Genomic DNA, 14,799 nt, shown 5'->3' on the forward strand with positions numbered 1-14,799 from the left:
CTCCCCTCCCCTCCCCTTCCCTTTCTTTTCCTGCCTTAGAAAGTTATTCATCACTTACATTCACATCACAAGAACTTGGGGGAAGAAAGAAGGGACAGGGAGTCCCCTACTATTATGATCAGTAGCGGCATCTAAAGTCAGCCTGAACTGGTGAGGCGGCTTCAAAGGACTAGGCAAAGCAAGGAGCAGGAATCTAAATGATCAGGAGTGATTTTCAAGCCATTTTTACGAAATGCCTCCCTAAAACCTTTCACCCTTGTCTTTGAGTTGCAAAACCTAGTTAGCACAGGACTGATACAGACTCCGCCGGAGCCCAGTGGTGCCCCTGGGGACAGAGTGTTCTCTGTTGTGCCTGACTGTGCCCCTCACTGAAGGAGGTGACATGCCAACATCCCTCTCCCCCGACCCTCTAACTGCTAGTAGCCCCCAGGGCCATTGAGTTAACCCCAACTTCTCCGCGTGTTTCCAGACTCTCCCAAGAGGGGCAATACACCCCTGATTGAAGACTACTGTGACTCTATGTCATTTACACATGAGGTCCAGCTCGGGGGGTGACATGTCCAAAGGACCCCGATCTCCTGATTTTTAGTCCACTTCCTGTGTCCCATGCTCCTTGCCAGGATGCCTGCCAAGCCTGGCGGGACTTCCCCCTAACCCGACGTTGTGTGTGTGTGTCCTCACTCACTGAGGGTCCCTGTGCTCTACAAGTAAGCTCTCCTGCCCCTGCAGCTGATAGAGTGTTGGACCCAGGACTGTCAGTCTCTGGAGATCCCCATCGATTCTTCCTTCAGTCTCATCAGCATTCTTGGGGATCCCTACGAAATTCGGCAGTGGAACGCGGATGGGCTGCCCCGGGACTTGATATCCACGGAGAATGGCATTCTGGTGACTCAAGGGAGACGATGGCCTTTGATGATTGACCCCCAAGATCAGGTATGTAACAAGTGCTTCTTCCGGTAAAGAGCGGCCTGTTGAGTCAGCTTAACATTGTGCCGCCCATGACCGGTGCTAAAGTGGACTTGAACCGACTTCTGAGATCCTGGGATGGAGACCTAGAGGGAGTTTAGAATCTTTTAGCCCAAGTCCCTCATTCAGTGGATGTAGAAAAGGGAGGTGACTGCGGGCACTGCATAACTTCATGTTGATGGTTATGGGATTTGTTTAGGGGATTGACCGTGACTCTTCTGTTTTCGTGTGGGGGCAGAAACTCATTCTGGTATAGTCCTTGTGCCTAAAAAGTCTGAGGAGTCAAAGCGAAGGAAGGGTCGGATGAGTTTTAGAGCCAGCCTGCCTAGAATTTACAGAATCCCGCTACCTGACTCCTAACCCCCTGGTTCAGATTGTACTCCACGGGGTTTGGAAAAGGAGCTGTTGTGAAGGCAGAGAGATGGGCTGGAACAACACAATGTGTTTTTATTTGTGAGGGAGTGGTGGTGGTATTTTTTTTATGTTATCATTTTTATCTTTCAAACCTGTTTCTTGATTGAACAAATTTTCTTAACTTGATTTTTAAGAGCTTTCACCTTCTAGCCATTCATAAAGCTCTACAGCAAATGTCCTGCTCTGTGCTTTCTCGCCCAGGCCAACCGCTGGATAAGGAACAAGGAAATGAAAAGTGGCTTAAAGGTCATTAAACTCACGGATAGTAATTTCTTACGCACGCTCGAAAATTCCATCCGGCTCGGTTTGCCTGTCTTACTGGAAGAGGTTTGCTTTTCACGCTCCTTTTCTCCTGCTCGTCCCCAACTGCCAGGTTATATCTGGCACCCTATGCGCGCCCCATCGGCATCACGCCGAAGACACCACTCAGGTCCACATTCAAGTTAGTCAAGCTGATTGCTCTGCTTCTTGAACGATACACTCGCACAGGGGGAGCAAGCTGTTCACTGAGGAAAATTCCCTGTTTGCAGACAGGGTTCTGGTGTTAAGTGGGATGGGCTCTGCTTTGGGACATGGCTGATTCTCAGGCCTCGTTGTGGCCCCTGGTGGTGAGCTGCCCCGAAAATTCGATGTAGTGGTGCCATCAGGGACTGTCCACCCACACTAGTGATCTGAAGCCAGTAAATCAGTCCAGGGGTTAGAAACATCACTTTCTGCTTAGATGTAAGGTCAGACTTAGATTAAGTGATGTGATAAGAATGAACTTCTGTGTTCTTGTTTTCCAAAGGATATTTGTTGAGCCCAAGTGCTCCATTTCTTCGGAATCACTCCGAGAATGGAAGTTTTCGACATTGTTCACTCATTCAACACACATTATTTGGGAATCAATGGCAAACAGTGCAGGGGAGTGAGATAGGGCAGCGGCCTGGGGACTGAGTGGGGAGGATTGGAGTCCCCAGGCCTCAATAGCTTACAATCTAGCTGGGGACAAAGACAGTAAACAGAGAAAAGAGAGGCAATGAGAGAAGGGGAGGAAGAGAACTTGTGATAAGGGCTCTGCAGGGGCAAGCCCAGTGCTCACATAGCCATTAAGGGGAGGGGAGGGGAGAAATAGGAAATGAAGCTTCCATGCGTGGCCTGTGGCCTTGACCAGCACAGGGAAGTGCTGTAATGGATCCCAGGTCCTCATTCAAACCCTGTCGTTACAGGAGAGGGTAAGGTCTCTCCAAACCTGATGGGACACAGCTATGTTAGCCTCATCCTGGATTCCTAAACCCCGGTTTACTTCATAACACAGGAGGTCCTGAGGGAATTCCTTCTCTCACAGCAGCAGAGGAAAGAGGACTTTCTGTGATGTGCTGCCCTGGACAGCAGGGGTCGGGTTTGTCTATAGCTGAGTGCTCAGGGCCCCAGCCAGGAATGGGACGGCCGCTCCTGCCTTCGGTGATGTGGAGTCAGTAGTAGCATAACACACCTGGTTTCGTTTGGCTGTTCTAGGCATTTATAGGGGATATTTTTAAACTTTGTCTCCACCCACTCATGGTGTGAAATTGAGTTAGTCGATCTCAATCAGCATGTTTTTAATGAAATAGAACATAATTTAAAAGTACAAAATTGTATCGTGAGTAGTAAGGGAAATTTTATCTCACAAACTTTTGTTTTAAGAGTTGCCATGCTTGGGTACCATGCCACAGTGTGATAAGTTTGTTAACTATTGATTACAATCAAATGTTGACAGCTCCTGGGCCATGGGCCCCCACCGCGTGGATGCTGACAACGATGTTTGTCATGGGGTCTGTTGGCAATGTCTGCACGTTCAAGTTCTTACCAATAATCAGATTTGCTTTGGGGTCGGGGAGGCGGGCGGAGATAACTGTCTTATGTAAGAGAAGTCCACAAATTTTTTCTGTAAAGAGCCAGATATTTTTGTTTTCAGGCCACATGCAGTCTCTGTACAAACATTCTCTGAACAAATATTCTTCTTTGTTTTGCTTTGGTTTGGAGGTTTTGTTTGTTTCTTTTTACCACCTTTGAAAAGGGTAAACGCCATTCTTAGCTCCAGAGCTTTACAGAAACAGGCCGCAGAGGCCAGATTTGGACAGCAAGCTGCGGACTGGCCACTCATGACGGGAACAGCTGTGAAAGTGCACAGGAACTTTGTGTCTGGGGCCTCTGGGAGGACCCCCTGCAGGGACTCTCCTTTCTCAGCTTCTTCGTCCTGGGGATGAGCAATATGTTGCCCTCACGTGCTCTTATTTCCCTAGACCAGTGGTCGGCAAACTCATTAGTCAACAGAGCCAAATATCAACAGTACTTCTTCAAAATAGACTCGCCCCAGCCAAAAACCGACTTCTGCGCATGGGCCACGAAGTTTCAATCGCACTGTACGTGCGCGCCCGCACGTGGTATTTTGTGGAAGAGCCACACTCAAGGGGCCAAAGAGACGCTTGTGGCTCTTGAGCTGAATTTTGCCGACCACTGAGACTATTAATAAAGCAATCACTGGAAAATGGACAGTTGGAGGTAGTGAGCGGATAGTGTGATATATCCATATGATCACTAAAAGACTGTTTGTTCAAAGTAAATGTTGAGGCCTAAGGAATTTGGAGAAGTTGATGTCATCTGTGTGTGTGTGTGTGTGTGTGTGTGTGTGTGTGTGTTGGGGGGTAGGGGGCTGAGGTACCAAATTACTTTATTTGAAGAAATGGTACAAATGAAAGGACATAAGTGGATGATTTGGTACAAGTTACCTAAAAGGTAAAGGTAACTCCAACATGCAGGTTCTGCTGACCAGGGTGCCCCCCCCCCCCCCCCCCCCCCCGTTTCTTGACATCCTGAAGGAAGATTCGGCCACCTGGTTGGTTCTGCAGCTTCATCGGTTTCTCAGCATGCTCCCTCTCTTCATAGCTTGGTGAAGAAAAGATTTGGCAAAGTTCTTCAAAGCCAGATCATGGCGGTCAAAGTAGTAAGACGTAGGAAGCCTGGAGCTCCAGGTTGATGTGGCGGTTAATGGCAGCCTGGGAGTCCTGGTGGTAGTTCAGGCTGCGCAGAACTGGAATGCCGGGAAGGGGGTGGGGGTGGCCTTGGGGCGTCCAAGGGCATGTAAGGAGGGGGCAGATGGCTGGATTTGAGCAGCTGGCTGGGATGAGGGACGAGCACCAGGTTCAGTGTTGAAGCAGGAAACCTTGCCAACTCTCCGTGGAGACTAATGTCACCCATTAACTAATGTTTCGCTTAACTTTTTCTGTATTTTTGTTTTAATTTTTAAGCTTAAAGAAACCTTGGATCCAGCTCTAGAACCCGTTCTTTTGAAACAGATCTTCATAAGTGGTGGACGACTGCTCATTCACCTCGGAGACTCAGATATTGACTATGACAAAAACTTTAGGTTTTATATGACAACCAAATTGCCAAATCCCCACTACCTGCCTGAGGTATGAGCTGTGGGTCTGGAATGCCTAGCCTGAATGGATTACTAAGGTGTGACAGGTCTCTGACGTGTGGTGGATTCCCACCTGAAGGGACCAAGTCTTCCCCAGCTCCCTGTCCCCTCTCCAAGCCCCCCACTTCCTTCCATCACCCTCCACTCTTGCTTCTCTTCTGAGTCCTGATTCTGAGTCCAGTCACCCTTCTACTGGCCTTGTAGGTGGGACTCCAATCCTCCCCACTTGGTCCCCAGGCCACTGCCCACCTCACTCCCCTGCGCACCTCTTCAGCCCTCTCACCATCTCCCTCCTGGTCCACGGTTGCTCTTCACATCACAGGGGAGTGATCATTCCTCTCCATCCTTCGGCACAAGGCCATCTATGCCCTCTTATTGTGGCTGATACATGACTCAGAGTTTAGTTGAGAGTTTATGGAAGGGGCGCTGTCCATGTTTAAGTGTGCAGACACCCACGGCACACAGCCCCAAACAAGGAAAACTCTGCTGACCGGCAACATCAGAGAATCATGATTCCAATGCCCAGTGTCTGTACTAGGGGTCCTGGGCGAGGAGTCATCTTGTCCTCTTCCTCATGCTCTTAGACTAGTTGAGGGAGCTGTGTGAACCCCTATTCCATACACATGTCCCCGCGCCACAGTAGGATCCAGAACCTCTACTCTTGTGCTGCAGAGCCCACAGCAGTCGCCACAGCAATAAAGACAGCGGGGACTCCTCTCTTCCTTCCCAGGAGTGGCTCTGAGGAGCTCTCCATGCCCCGACCCTACCCCTTCCACCACTGCTCAACTCTGTGCTGCCAGAGCTCCAGGCACAGCTGCACACTCAGCAGGGCCTTCCATCCCAGCAGATCTCCGCTTCTCTAATGGGGCTGGGACAGTTAGGGAAGGGACTTTACTACTCAACACACACACACACACATACACACACACACAATTTTTTAAAGTATTTTTATTGATTTCAGAGAGGAAGGGAGAGGGGGAGAGAGATAGAAACATCAATGATGAGAGAGAATCATTGATCGGCTGCCTTCTGCATGCCCCCTTCTCCAGCCCCCCGCCCCTGCCCCGGGGATTGAGCCCACAACCCTGACATGTGTCCTGACCAGGAATCGAACCATTACCTCCTGGTTCAAAGGTCAATGCTCAGCCACTGAGCCACACTGGCTGGTACACACACACACACACACACACACACACACACAATTTTTAAAATATCTTTAAATATACCTTTTAAAATATCGTCATTTTTGTTTCAGTTACTGACTTCATAGATGTGTTCAGGTTGAATAAAACTGACACACTTCTTGAATAAGAAAAGGGCAATGCATTAAAAACCTAGGTCAAGGTTTTTTGTGTCAACCCCTGCCAGAGTGCATGACTGAAGTGCCATTTTAGAATTTAGAAAAGTGATAAACTTACAGCCTTCAATTTCTCACTTACTTAACTTTTGAGAGGGAGCATTGCATACCTTACCCAACCCCAGCTCTGTGACTGTGGGTGAATTAGTCTATTTTTTGGGTGTTCAAGTCAATCCACTATAATGTAGAGAGAAAGCCTACCTCAAGAATTTGTTATGCAGATTAAATAAGAATAACATGTAAAATGCATTACATGCAAACACCTACTCTTATTACATTTATTGCTATAATATTCTGACGACATTATTTAAGTAACTTAACACCTGTTGACTTATTTAAATAATGTCAGAATATTATAGCAATTTTTTATTAAAATGTTATGATGAGACAAAATATGTAAAGCTCGATTTATTATCAATAATATCTTCTCTCTTTAACTAGGACAAAGTATGCGCAAGTTACTGTAACTAAGGGATTTTACTACCTCAATTGGTCCCCACATATACCTCATGAGTTGGTATCATCCCAATTTTCAAATATCAGGAACTGAAAGCTCAGCGTGAGTGAATGGCTTGTGCAGCATCACACATGTACTAAAGGGTGCACCTGGAATCTGACCCCGAGCAATTGATTCTATAACCCTGCTTCTTTTTAACCCTTTGCTGGTTCACCTATAACTGTGGCATTTGAGGAACTAGACCAGGGGTGGGCAAACTTTTTGACTCGAGGGCCACAATGGGTTCTTAAACTGGGCCGGAGGGCCGGAACAAAAGCATGGATGGAGTGTTTGTGTGAACTAATATAAATTCAAAGTAAACATCATTACATAAAAGGGTACGGTCTTTTTTTTTTTTTAGTTTTATTCATTTCAAACGGGCCGGATCCGGCCCGCGGGCCGTAGTTTGCCCCCAGCTGAACTAGACTGTCACTCATACTGGCAGGGAGAATCATATGAAGATTTTATAAGACAGGATGTTTGGTGTGTGTGCGGGTGGATGCGTATGTTCAGCTGGGTAATAGCGAGCCATGTTCTAATGAAGAGTGCACTTCTCGTTGGCTCAGTATGAACTTAAGCATTTGAACGGACTCCATGCTCCTTTTCTAGGTGTGCATTAAAGTTACCATCATCAATTTCACTGTGACCAAATCAGGTCTGGAGGACCAGTTGTTAAGGTAATAAAAAAAGGGGGGGGGGAGCTCCTAATATTTTGTTTAGAAATGTTGACAAAAGAAAACTTTTAATGTATTAAAAGAAAACATCACTCATAAACCCTCAACCACAAAGATAACAGTAAATGGCCAAGTTCTTTTCCTCTCTTCATTCTCGGCCATGGTTTGGGCCAGGCCTGCAGCCCCGCCTGGCTCTTCCCCTTCACTGGGATTCCGATCTTGGGCAAGTAAATGAAGTCAGTTGTCCTATGGTTTCTAGAGACTCATTACTCCACACTGAAAAAGCACTACTGCTCTCAGATATATTTCTCCTGTCTCTCTTAACTCTAGTTATTTTCTTAGTGCATTTATTATTACCTACATTTGTCTGCCTCAAAAAAAATGCCCTCCCTTGGTATACTTTGTATGTGATTAAATCTCCATTCCCCCAAAATGAGATTATGGATTATTTATATTAACCATCGGAATTAGCCAAGAAGTTTAGAAGGCAAAATATTTTAAATATTTATTAAAATAACAACATTGATGTTAGTTAAAAACTGTGTGTGTATATTGATTACCTTGAAAGGAAAATATAATTTAGACCCATATTCAAAATAAATATAATCCTTTATATTCGAGTCAAGATTATCCTGATATTCTCCCGTTATCACTAATGAGTTTAAGTCTCATTTTCCTTGTTTACTTAAGGAATCTATTCTGCCAGCTGCTAACTTGCTTGAATTCTGCTAGGCTCACTCCTTTCCAGACAAAGGGTATCTCACCATAGTTCATGGCCATGTTCTAAGGATGCGGCTGAACATTTTGCACACCAGCTCAGTCCCATGAGGAGCTGAGCTCAGCTGTGTCGCTGAGACTGTCTGGGCTGAGAGGCAGAAGTGCCAACAAGAGCAGGGGAATGTTGAGGCTCAGTCCTGGGGTGTTGAATCCCCAGGCTGCACTTCATACTCTTCTAAAAAAAATTCTATAAACAAGTGGATTTGCAGTGATGATTTCTTATGGTCTTCGTGTAATAATTTTTTAAGTTTCTGAATTCAGCTTGTGCATAACAAATAAACAAGGAGCAACTTACTTTAGGGCTCTGACAAAGCCATAATATAGTATTCAAACTTTGGTCCTAGTGACGTGGTGCGACTTGAGAAACCCGAGTTGGAAGAACAAAGAATCAAGCTCATTGTGAGGATCAACACTGATAAAAACCAGCTAAAAACGATTGAAGATAAAATTTTGAAAATGCTCTTTACGTCTGAAGGTAATATTCTGGACAATGAGGAACTTATTGAGACACTCCAGGATTCAAAGGCAAGTAAGATCCTTTTAGTATTTGTAAAAAGTGTGTGACTCCAGAAGTTATAGCTATAGCCTTTGAGAGTTCCTGCAAAGCCTTGCACAGCAACAATGCCATGCACATCTGGGCTTCCAGGGCTCACTTACGAGTATACTTGTCTGGCACCAACCAAAGGAAGAGAGGATAAATTATGGACAATGGCTCCTTTTGTTTGCATTTTTTTAAAATAAAACATGTAATGTAAAGAACTGGAACAAAATATAAGTTGAAAGGAATAACACAATTATATATTCATATTAATGTCGCCCCTCTGGGAAGTCTTCCAGTACTCCCAGCTGGAATTAATCTCTCCCTCCCTAGAATACCTATAGCCTCTTATCTGAGCCTCTATTACAGTACTTGTCCCTGTTTACCTTATGCCATAGGTATCTATTACATGTCTTATCTCTTTTGTTGGTGGTTCATTTCTATGTAATAAGAATCTGAACAGTTCATCTTGATATTCTTTCTCCAAGGGCTAAGCATCGTGCCTTGGATGTGTATGGCACTCAGTAAAAATGTATTAATAGTAAGAGGAAGTTTTACATTACATGTATATCTTGCACTGAGTTATTTCTCAGATTCAAATCATAATTTTAAAAGTATACTGGGAATACAAACTCTAAAATTATTTTTAGCCACTCGTGAGAAACATAAAATAATTTACTAAAAAATGCCTTGATGGGGAAATGGTTTGTGCTTTTTATCCTACAGTCTCTTGGGATCTATCTCAGTATTGAAACAATAATAAACACATAATTGTGGGTCTTCCATTGCTTACTTCTCTTTGCTTGTTTGTTCATCAATCTCTTGTGTGTGTCAGGGGGGTTGTGTGTGTGTGTGTGTGTGTGTGTGTGTTGTGTGTGTGTGTTTTCATTAATCCTCAGCTGAGGACATTTTTCTATTGGTTTTTAGAGAGCGGGGGGTCAGGGGGAGAAGACAGAGGGAGAGAAACATTGCTGTGAGAGAGACACATCAATTGGATTGGTTGCTTCCAGCACACGCACCTACTGGGGCCCGGGATCAAGCCTGGAACCGAGTTATATACCCTTGACCTGAATCGAACCTGTGACCCTTCAATCCATGGACCAGTGTTCTATCCATGAACCAACCAGCTAGGACTGTTCATCAATCTCTTTATCCTCTTTTCATTCATTCTTCCTTGGGTTTTTCATTTCTGGAAGTTGGTTGTTAATCCATTTATTTTCTTATCAAAGTTTTACATGCAAATTGTTTAAAGAACAAAATATTTCTATAAGGTTTGTTATGAAAAAATAGCATTTCCTGCCTTCTCTGTGCCCCCCGCCGCCCCCCCTGCAAAACACACACACACACACACACACACACCTATGACTCCCCTTCATAGACAACTCTTTTTTGTTTGGGTTACTTGGGTTTTAATGTCTTTTCTCTAAATAATAGACTCATATTGCTACTTCTTGAGGTTTCTCTTTTTTACATTAACTGTTAACTTTATTTCTCTCTCACACACACACACAAACACACACACACACACACACACACACACACACACACACATGCCCTTCCCATCTCCCACCTGATGGTAGTTAAACACTCAGTGTCCACGTTGCCTGGAAGTGTGAAGATCTACAGGTATTTGGAAGGCTGAGAAGAGAAGAGCTCAGATCTTAGCACCCAGCATCTGTACATTCACCTAATCCCTCTGTTCTCAGTATGGTCTCCCAACCTGGCCATCAACTAACAGTGCCTGGTTTCCTTCCATCAAAAAAAAAATCCCCTCTTTAAATGTCCTCGGGGGTGAAACCTTTGTTTTTCAGCGAGGGTTGGGCAGGACCTATCCCCCAGCTGCCTGGTGTGAGGAGGTGGCCTGGGAGTCTCTCAGCCACTTCCAATTCTAGGCCCTTCCCATGACCAGTGGTGCTGAGCCTTTGGGGAGTGAGGGGGAGGGGTGGTTTTGTTTTGGAAATTGGTGAGTTCTGGGCTCTCCCCTTTGCCAGTTTAGGAATCCCTTTCCCTGGGTCTGCTGAGTCATTGCCACTCTCCGTGTCTGCTTTCCGGTCCTCAAAACCGTATTGGTATTTCCTCTTCCATTCCTCCTGTCCCCTCAGGTTCTGAAAGGGGGCAATACAGGGAGAGTTTGAGCGTTTGATTCCTGGATATAACTCCCTTTCCTGGTGGCCCTGGGTGGATAGCCTAGACTTAGACCCCTAGCCACCTGTGGCTATTGAGCACTTGAATGTGGCTAGTCTGCACTAAGGTGTGTTGTTAGTGTAAAATAAACACCAGATTTCAAAGACATTTTAGTTTTAAAATGTAAAAAAAAATCTCAATAATTTTTATATGAGTTATGTCTTTATAGCCAGCATATATTGGATTGTAGTGGGTTAAATAAAATGTCATGTTAAAGATCATTTTACTCGTAATAAACTTAGGAAAGCTAGAATTACATATGTGGTTCTCATTCTATTTCTATCTGGTAGTGAGGGTCTAGGCCAGGGGTCCTCAAACTTTTTAAATAGGGGGCCAGTTCACTGTCCCTCAGACCGTTGGAGGGCCGAACTATAGTTTAAAAAAAAACTATGAACAAATTCCTATGCACACTGCACATATCTTATTTTGAAGTAATAAAACAAAACGGGAACAAATACAATATTTGTATTTGCATGTGGCCCGCGGGCCGTAGTTTGAGGACCCCTGGTCTAGGCAGAAGCCTGAGGTCCCCGTAGCTCTCCCTTCAGTGTAGCAAATACTGAGCAGCAGTCCCCAGGGAGGTTGTTCATGGTCCCCGCCCTGGACCCTTTGACTTTCTAGGACAAAGGATCTCCCCACTCAGGGACATCCACAGCTGAAAAAAAAAGTGGAGGGGCCGGGAGGAGGACGGGGCCAGCCAGCAACACAGAGACACTGAGGGAGACAGAGAAGGGACTCTTGGAACGCCCACGTGCTGAAAGGTTCCCCCGGGCCACGACCTAAAACACGGAAAACTAAGAGAACAGCTAAGACATTGCAAATGGCTCCAACTTCCATGGGCTTATAACCCTTCACAGGCAGCAGCTTCCAGATTTCCTGACGCCCGTACCTGGGGACGCTAGGGAAAGACAGGGGAAAATATTAGTCTTCCTGATTGTTCTGGGGTGGGATGTGGTGCCAGTACCACTTCCTTCTAGCCCAGCGGTTCTCAGCCTGTGGGTCACGACCCCTTTGGGGGTCGAACGACCCTTTCACAGGGATCACCTAAGACCATCAGAAAACACATATATAATTACATATTGTTTTTGTGATTAACCACTATGCTTTAATTATGTTCAATTTGTAACAATGAAATTGGGGGTCACCACAATATGAGGAACTGTATTAAAGGGTCGCAGCATTAGGAAGGTTGAGAACCACTGCTCTAGCCCATCTCTGCTCACCTCTTTTGGGCCAAAAGATATGGGTGTCCCTTTCCCGTTCATGATGTGAACCTGGGTCATTTTAGGAGCAATTGGGAGTACTGTGTTAGTGTTCCTGTTTCAGAAGTAATTCTGATTTGTCTCAGCGAGGTACTGCTCCAGTTTTGGGGGGGCTATTTGTATTGCCTGTTCCCATTGGCCCATTCCTAACTCTGGGAGGCAAGGAGGTCGGCTCAGTCAGTAGCAGGCCGCTGAGTCCACAGACTCAGTCATGCTATCTGGGACCCCCTTATTATAATCACTAATTCATCGTACCCTTATTTCTTTCCCACACATGACTGGGTATATTCCCCAAATCCCACCTTTTTAAAAAACAAAAACAAAAAAAACAGACTCTTAAGAACGTGTTTTCTATGTTCATTCAGATCACTTCTGGTGCCATTAAAAGCAGGCTGAAGGAAGCAGAGTCCACTGAGGTGATGATAAACGTTGCTCGAGAGAAGTATCGGCCGGTCGCCACTCAAGGCTCTGTCATGTACTTTGTGATTGCGAGCCTCTCAGAAATAGACCCCATGTATCAGTACTCCTTAAAATATTTCAAACAGGTGAGTGGCGCTGCTGCTAGTGAAAGTGATCTCCTTGGGTTTCCTTGAAACCCTGATGAGTTTCTTCTTGCCTCTAACAATCAGGAGTCCTGTTATGGGGTGAAGTCCTCCAGGAGTTTGGGGTCAGAGGCCACCTGCCGTGTCTCCTAAAAACTCGAGTCCCCAGTGTGCTCAGAACAGTCTGAGGAGGAAGGAAAGAAAGCTTTCTCTTGGCTTTCTGGACTCAGTAGCTTGCTTGTTTTCCCTTTTTGCCTGCCTTTCTTTTCTCTCTCTTTTGTTTTGTTTTGTTTTGTTTTGTTTTGTTTTGTTTTGTTTTGTTTTGTTTTGTTTTGTTTTGTTTTGTTTTGTTTTGTTTTGTTTTGTTTTGTTTTGTTTTGTTTTGTTTTGTTTTGTCTCACCTAAGAATACTTTTCCATTGATTTTTAGAGAGAGTGGAAGGGAGGGTGAGAGACAGAGAGAGAGAAATAATGATGTGAGAGAGAGACACATCAATTAGTTGCCTCCCGTATACTCCCCAACTGGGGTCTGGGAGCAAGCCTGCAACCGAGGTACATGCCCTTGACCAGAATCGAACCCCAGAACCCTTTAGTCCGTGCGCTGATGCTCTTTCCACTGAGCAAGACCGGCCAGGGCCTTTCCTCTTGTAAGAGTCCCAGCTTCATGCTATTTCTTTATACTTTCTCTGCAGTAAGTCAGCTTCCTCTCCACTGTTAGAGTTTTTCATGTCATATCTCAAGTCTCCGCCAGCACTTAAGTGAATTACTTGGTCTGTATCTTTTTCCCCAGGACTTTTATACAACTGCCTCTCCTCCCCCTGGCTTTCATTTAGAGGAGTTTTCCTTTGTTCCTTTCCCACTCTCACCGTATCACTGTAAGACTTCCTAATTCTATGTATGGTCCCCCTACATGATCTCATATTCACAGTTCGGTTTTATACTCCCCAACTGGGGCCCAAGAGCAAGCCTGCAACCGAGGTACATGCCCTTGTCCAGAATCGAACCCCAGAACCCTTTAGTCCGTGGGCTGATGCTCTTTCCACTGAGCCAGACTGGCCAGGGCTTTTTCTCTTGTAAGAGTCCCAGCTCCATGCTATTTCTTTATACTTTCTCTGCAGCAAGTCAGCCTCCTCTCCACTGTTAGAGTTTCTCATGTCATATCTCAAGTCTCCACCAGCACTTAAGTGAATTACCTGGTCTGTGTCTTTTTCCCAGGACTTTTATACAACTGCCTCTCCTCCCCCTGGCTTTCATTTAGAGGAGTTTTCCTTTGTTCCTTTCCCACTCTCACTGTATCACTGTAAGACTTCCTAATTCTATGTATGGTCCCCCTACATGATCTCATATTCACAGTTCGGTTTTATCTGGTGTCTTGTAAATAGGATTATTTTCAGCCCTCATTCCACATCTCCCCAAAGCAAACTCAGTGTCACAAATCTTTGGCAAGCAATGTCAATTCACCTGACGATTTCTCGGGGAGAGAGAGTTTCATCACTCACTACACAGCAAAACTCGGCAAGCACCCCCAGTGGTCCCTCTGGTCACCCCCAGAGGTTCTCTCAGCTGCCAGTGGCCTCTTCCTCAGCCCACCATCTACCAGCTCCCACCCCCTCTCATCTACATTGTTGCCTTCTCTATACACAGCAGCTGAGCTTACTTTCACTTCTCTCATCACCTGTGCTCATACCCATAACACACCTCAACCGACAAAGGCCTCTCCATGTATGCCACTCTCAGTAGGAAACGGTGGAGAGCTGTGGCTACACCGTGTGTCCCTACAGCACACCTGCTTCCTGTCACCGGCCTGATTCCTTTAGGCAGGGCTGGCCCTCACACTGGAAGCCAGGCCAGCCTCTGCCCAGTGGTTTCAAAACACTGCTCCACATCCCTGGGGTCCGAAATGGATTTCCACAGATACTTCCCATCAAACACAGTTCTTACTCCGACGCCAAATCCAACCTGGGCCTGTTCTACCTTTCGAGCCACACTTCCCCTCACTCCGCAGCAGCAGCCAAATCGGTCATTCACGTTCCCCAGACTGTTGATCGCATCCCTCTGTTCAGAACTCCCGCCCTCCCAGCTCAGATGCCACCTTCTCCAGTGAGCCCTGTTTCGGGGGCTGCCACCGTCTGGAGGCTCGAATAGGCC

General features: G+C 45.7%; 1 protein-coding gene across 1 annotated transcript in view; it reads left to right on the forward strand.

Moving 5' to 3' along the window:
- Positions 1-14,799, forward strand: part of DNAH6 (dynein, axonemal, heavy chain 6) — a 239,152-nt gene that overhangs the window by 175,180 nt on the left and 49,173 nt on the right. The window contains exons 55-60 of the mRNA XM_005882406.2: positions 730-933; positions 1,582-1,707; positions 4,650-4,814; positions 7,285-7,352; positions 8,471-8,651; positions 12,476-12,655. Coding sequence (XP_005882468.1) covers positions 730-933; positions 1,582-1,707; positions 4,650-4,814; positions 7,285-7,352; positions 8,471-8,651; positions 12,476-12,655 — 924 coding nt within the window. The remainder of the gene's footprint in view (positions 1-729; positions 934-1,581; positions 1,708-4,649; positions 4,815-7,284; positions 7,353-8,470; positions 8,652-12,475; positions 12,656-14,799) is intronic.

The sequence above is a fragment of the Myotis brandtii genome, unplaced genomic scaffold, assembly GCF_000412655.1.
Source record: "Myotis brandtii unplaced genomic scaffold, ASM41265v1 scaffold714, whole genome shotgun sequence".
In the NCBI taxonomy this organism is placed as follows: domain Eukaryota; kingdom Metazoa; phylum Chordata; class Mammalia; order Chiroptera; family Vespertilionidae; genus Myotis; species Myotis brandtii.